General features: G+C 33.3%; 1 protein-coding gene across 1 annotated transcript; it reads left to right on the top strand.

The window, feature by feature from the left end:
• The first annotated feature begins 455 nt into the window (after nucleotides 1–455).
• Nucleotides 456–3,714, top strand: LOC130661290 (uncharacterized). Its single transcript, XM_057461088.1, has 3 exons — nucleotides 456–485; nucleotides 2,685–3,033; nucleotides 3,611–3,714. The coding sequence occupies exons 1-3, from the start codon at nucleotides 456–458 to the stop codon at nucleotides 3,712–3,714; spliced, it is 483 nt and encodes a 160-aa protein (XP_057317071.1).
• The last annotated feature ends 202 nt before the right edge of the window (nucleotides 3,715–3,916 follow it).

The raw sequence follows: 3,916 nt of genomic DNA, 5'->3' as shown, positions 1-3,916 counted from the left end.
ACTGTCAAAGTAGACCAAAAAATAAATTGTTAAGGTTAAATTTTAAAAAACTTGATAAACAAAGGAATTTATGTGGAATTTTCAACAACACTAACAACACTTCAAATTTGGGCAAAAAATGGGGAAAATATGCGACAATTGGAATGTGAAATGGCTACTTAAACTTTTCACAGGGTTTTAATTTCATTTCTCACATACACTTGACCTTAGACAGAAAATCATTGTTACTTTTTATGCATATAAAAGGTTTGGCGTAACTTCTCGTTTTTCATTACGAAAAAGGAGAACAATCAAAGACAGAAATGTAGAAGACAGTTTGTTTATCTATGCTTATACTGTTTACATACAAATATTGTCATATACGAAGATAAATTTGAAGAAGGAATAAAACGCCATTGCTATTTTTGTTTATACGGAAAGGTTGTGACTGTCTAGCTAATTAAAAGAAGGGTATTATGAGGCTAACTGATGAATTTACAAGTTTGGTAAGTCTTACATATACCCTACTTATATTTCTTTCCGAAAGCTTTGCATATTTATCCAGCCTTAACAGTATAAAAATCTTTTTACTACATTTCTTTCCCAACTTTTATTCTCCCGCACATCACTTTCTCTCTGCAACTACAACATGTAGATGAAAAGCATTTCGCAATTTTGTTTTTCAGGCATCTGTGCATAATAATTGGTCGTAAACATTTGCCAAATTTATAAAAAATATTCTGCAGCTATTCAATCAGCATATATACTGCAGTTTTTGAGTGATTAGTTCTATTGTTCTCCGCATTATTATCGGCGATCTTTCTTCTCTTTACGGATTTAAGCAAGTGATTCCATTCACTGAAACAAACGTACATTAAAACGAAAATGCGGATGGAAAAACTTTTGGATTTTTTTTGTCCGAAAAGTTGCCTTGCTCCAAACCATCGGGGTTGCTATCTTTAAGTTTCTTTGACTAGTTCAAAACATTTCAGACAAATATATTTAAATATTTTTCTGACCTTATTTTTGCTTACTGTCTACACAATTTTTTTAATTTTAATAAGTGGAACTATTTGAAACAGCAAGTAAACAAAACAAGTTAATAATCCGAACGACGCATTGCATACAAACATTTATTAATCTGCCTGACCTAGACGAATTAGTTTTTTGTTGTTGTTTTTTCGGACATTGAATAAAATCAGTTGTGTGAAAATGTTATAGCATATATTATCGGCCCAAGTTTTGTCAACCCTAAATGACGAAAGTTAACGTGAAAAAATTTAGGAGCCAAAAAAATTAGGGCCAATTTGGGTTGACGAGATTTTTGCCGATTTTAATTCGCAAGGGTCGGAATTTTTTAAAGGTGTTTGAATTTTGACCTAAATTAACCAATTTCTTTGCGAGGAAAAAAGAACAGACTATCTAAACAGTGATCTAAGCTTTTTTATCTGTTTTTTTTTTCAATTTTGTTGTACTTCTCGAATCTTTCACAAGAAATTAATTTCGCGGATGATCCATTAACCCTATTCGGTCCGGGAATCCCCCCCCCCCCCCGACGATTTTTTATAAATCTTTAATGCTATGTTGCATGGCTACAATACTTAATGAGTTTTAATATTTATCTATTAGTCACCTGCATGCATATTTTTTAGGTCCCATACCTTTCAGAGGCTTTGATATTGGCTATTATTCGAAACTACCCCTAAAAATCTCTATGAAACTCTTATAATAGGAAAGATATAATAACTCTTGTTAGGATTATGTTTAGAACTTGAAACTTACAACACAACTTTGTTCATCAAGAAGAATCATTTTGCATGTTTTGGTCACGTTTTTTCCGATTTTTTCGGACTTTATCCAAAAATCGGAAAAAAAAAACGATTTTCGGGAAATATTTGGCAATTTTTCATACAATCTATGTAAAAACCGGAAAAAATGTTAAATAACATTTATTTAGCTTTCAGAAACTTCAAACAGAATGTAAAAATGCGCTCTAGAGCAAAAGTAATTGAATTTTAAGCAGATAGTGGCATTTTGAACAAATTTCAAGCTTTTGATGACGTCACAGAAAATGTGCCGACGCAAGCAAAAAATTATTGCTGCAATTTTGTTCCTTTTTGTGACGTACTATAAGTGTGCTAAGTTTGATTTAATTTGGACAAGCCTATGAAAAGTTATTGAGGGGGGTGGCAGATTCCTCCCCCCCCTGTCATAATATGTTCGAAAAACCCCGGACCGAATAGGGTTAAAAGAGTTTTTAATGGATGATATTTTCTTCTATTCTAAAAAACTCTTAAGAATAAGGCAAGATTCGTTAAAACATAGAAATATATATTTTTTGGTAATGCCGATTACACCTCACCCTAAAGAAAATTTAACTTTTTAATAGCTTTCCAGCTTGTAGTGTATCAATTATTTCTTTACGCCTTGAAGGTGACGGTATCTCTAAGCGCGGCTTTGCGTTTTCCTGTCAAATTTTGTCACCTAATTTTCTTCCATGTCAGATAATCAGCATTTAAGTTAAAAGTCTAAAATTTTTAATCAAATTAGTAGAAAAGAAAACGGCAAATTCGCGAAGATTTAAGCATTGCACTTATACTTGTCTTGCTGATTTAACACAACCCAGGAAGTTTAAAAGCGTATAAGTTCTTCTGATATTGATGCAGTACAAAATAACTGTAAAAACTATTTTATCTTTATCTTAGTTTTTTGACATGCGTTTTATGATTGGGATGATCGTGCTACTCTTTATAACGATAATCTACACCCGAAAACCTTTAAGTATTGATGAGATGAAACATCTACCGCCCAGTCCCAGAAGATTACCGATAGTGGGAAATATGCACCTTGTACTGCTGAAACGAAAATTTCATCTTCCGCTACTCTTTGCGAGACTATGTGACCAACTTGGATCGGTGTTTACGTTTTGGCTTGGTAAATCACCTATTGTTGTTGTAAATAACTATGATGCTGCAAAAGTGATTCTGCACGCAAAAGACTGTTCAGGGAGGCCGCAAAGATATACTGGTAATGTCTACTCAAGAGGATTTAAGGGTATGTATACGTATGTTTCCCGTTTTACAGCTCTTTTTATGTTTTCAAATAGAAACCAAAATAAGGAATTTTTTTTTACCTTTTAGAACCTCGTTTTCATTCGGCTTCCTTTTCCGCTATAACGCAAAAAGGTGCACCTGCGATAACAAAAATACTCGTGGGCTTTTTGCGCTATAGCGGAAAATGCAGACAAATAAAAATTACCTAAACACCTGGTTATTTTTTAGGTTATGCTGAAATTAAACAAAAAAAATTTCTTTTGAATCCTCGTTAAAGGCTACAGTCATCCAGCCAATTTTGGAAAGTTTGTCTTTCTCCCTTGCACCTTCAGTACTTGGCCGCGCATTGAATTGCATATCTGATGTCAAAGGGCTAATACGATAACTTTCCATGGAAAGAATATTTCGCATTTTATTTATGTATTTAATTTCTGTGACCATGGTGTGCGTCATTAATAAATATTGTTGTTACAGTCGGATAACTCTATTAGCCGATCAAACAACACCTTCTCATGTAGACACTGCAGTTATTTGAAAACACTATCAGTCAAGATAATTTTCAGGGTTTTTTTGCTTAGGTATTGTTGTCACCACTGATTGTCCTGCGCTGACAAGAAGAAAAAATATTACACACAACGCATTGAAAATTTCATCCAAAAACGGGAAATGCGCGGATTTATAATTTTATGGGTATAGTTTTAGCCATGTACAAATCTTAAACACAACAATTTTAAAATTTTGGCTACAAACGTAGATTTTGTTGGAACATCACAAAGCCAGGTAGCTAGTCTGTATAATAACAGCCTTCTTCTATCTGTTTGTTCAAAATGGTTTCCCCGCACCTTTTATTTCGAACCACTGTCTAAGTAATTTCATTACTTCAT

This window comes from Hydractinia symbiolongicarpus, chromosome 1, assembly GCF_029227915.1.
Source record: "Hydractinia symbiolongicarpus strain clone_291-10 chromosome 1, HSymV2.1, whole genome shotgun sequence".
Taxonomy (NCBI): Eukaryota; Metazoa; Cnidaria; class Hydrozoa; order Anthoathecata; family Hydractiniidae; genus Hydractinia; species Hydractinia symbiolongicarpus.
The sequence above is the reverse complement of the archived record's forward strand: the minus strand, read 5'-3'. Positions and strand labels throughout refer to the sequence as shown.

Excerpts from the sequence above, each read along its gene's own strand:
- LOC130661290 (XM_057461088.1), top strand. The coding sequence starts at position 456 with ATGAGGCTAACTGATGAATTTACAAGTTTG. Across the intron at positions 486-2,684 it reads CTGATGAATTTACAAGTTTG|TTTTTTGACATGCGTTTTAT; the intron begins GTAAGTCTTACA and ends TCTTTATCTTAG. Across the intron at positions 3,034-3,610 it reads CTACTCAAGAGGATTTAAGG|GTATTGTTGTCACCACTGAT; the intron begins GTATGTATACGT and ends TTTTTTGCTTAG.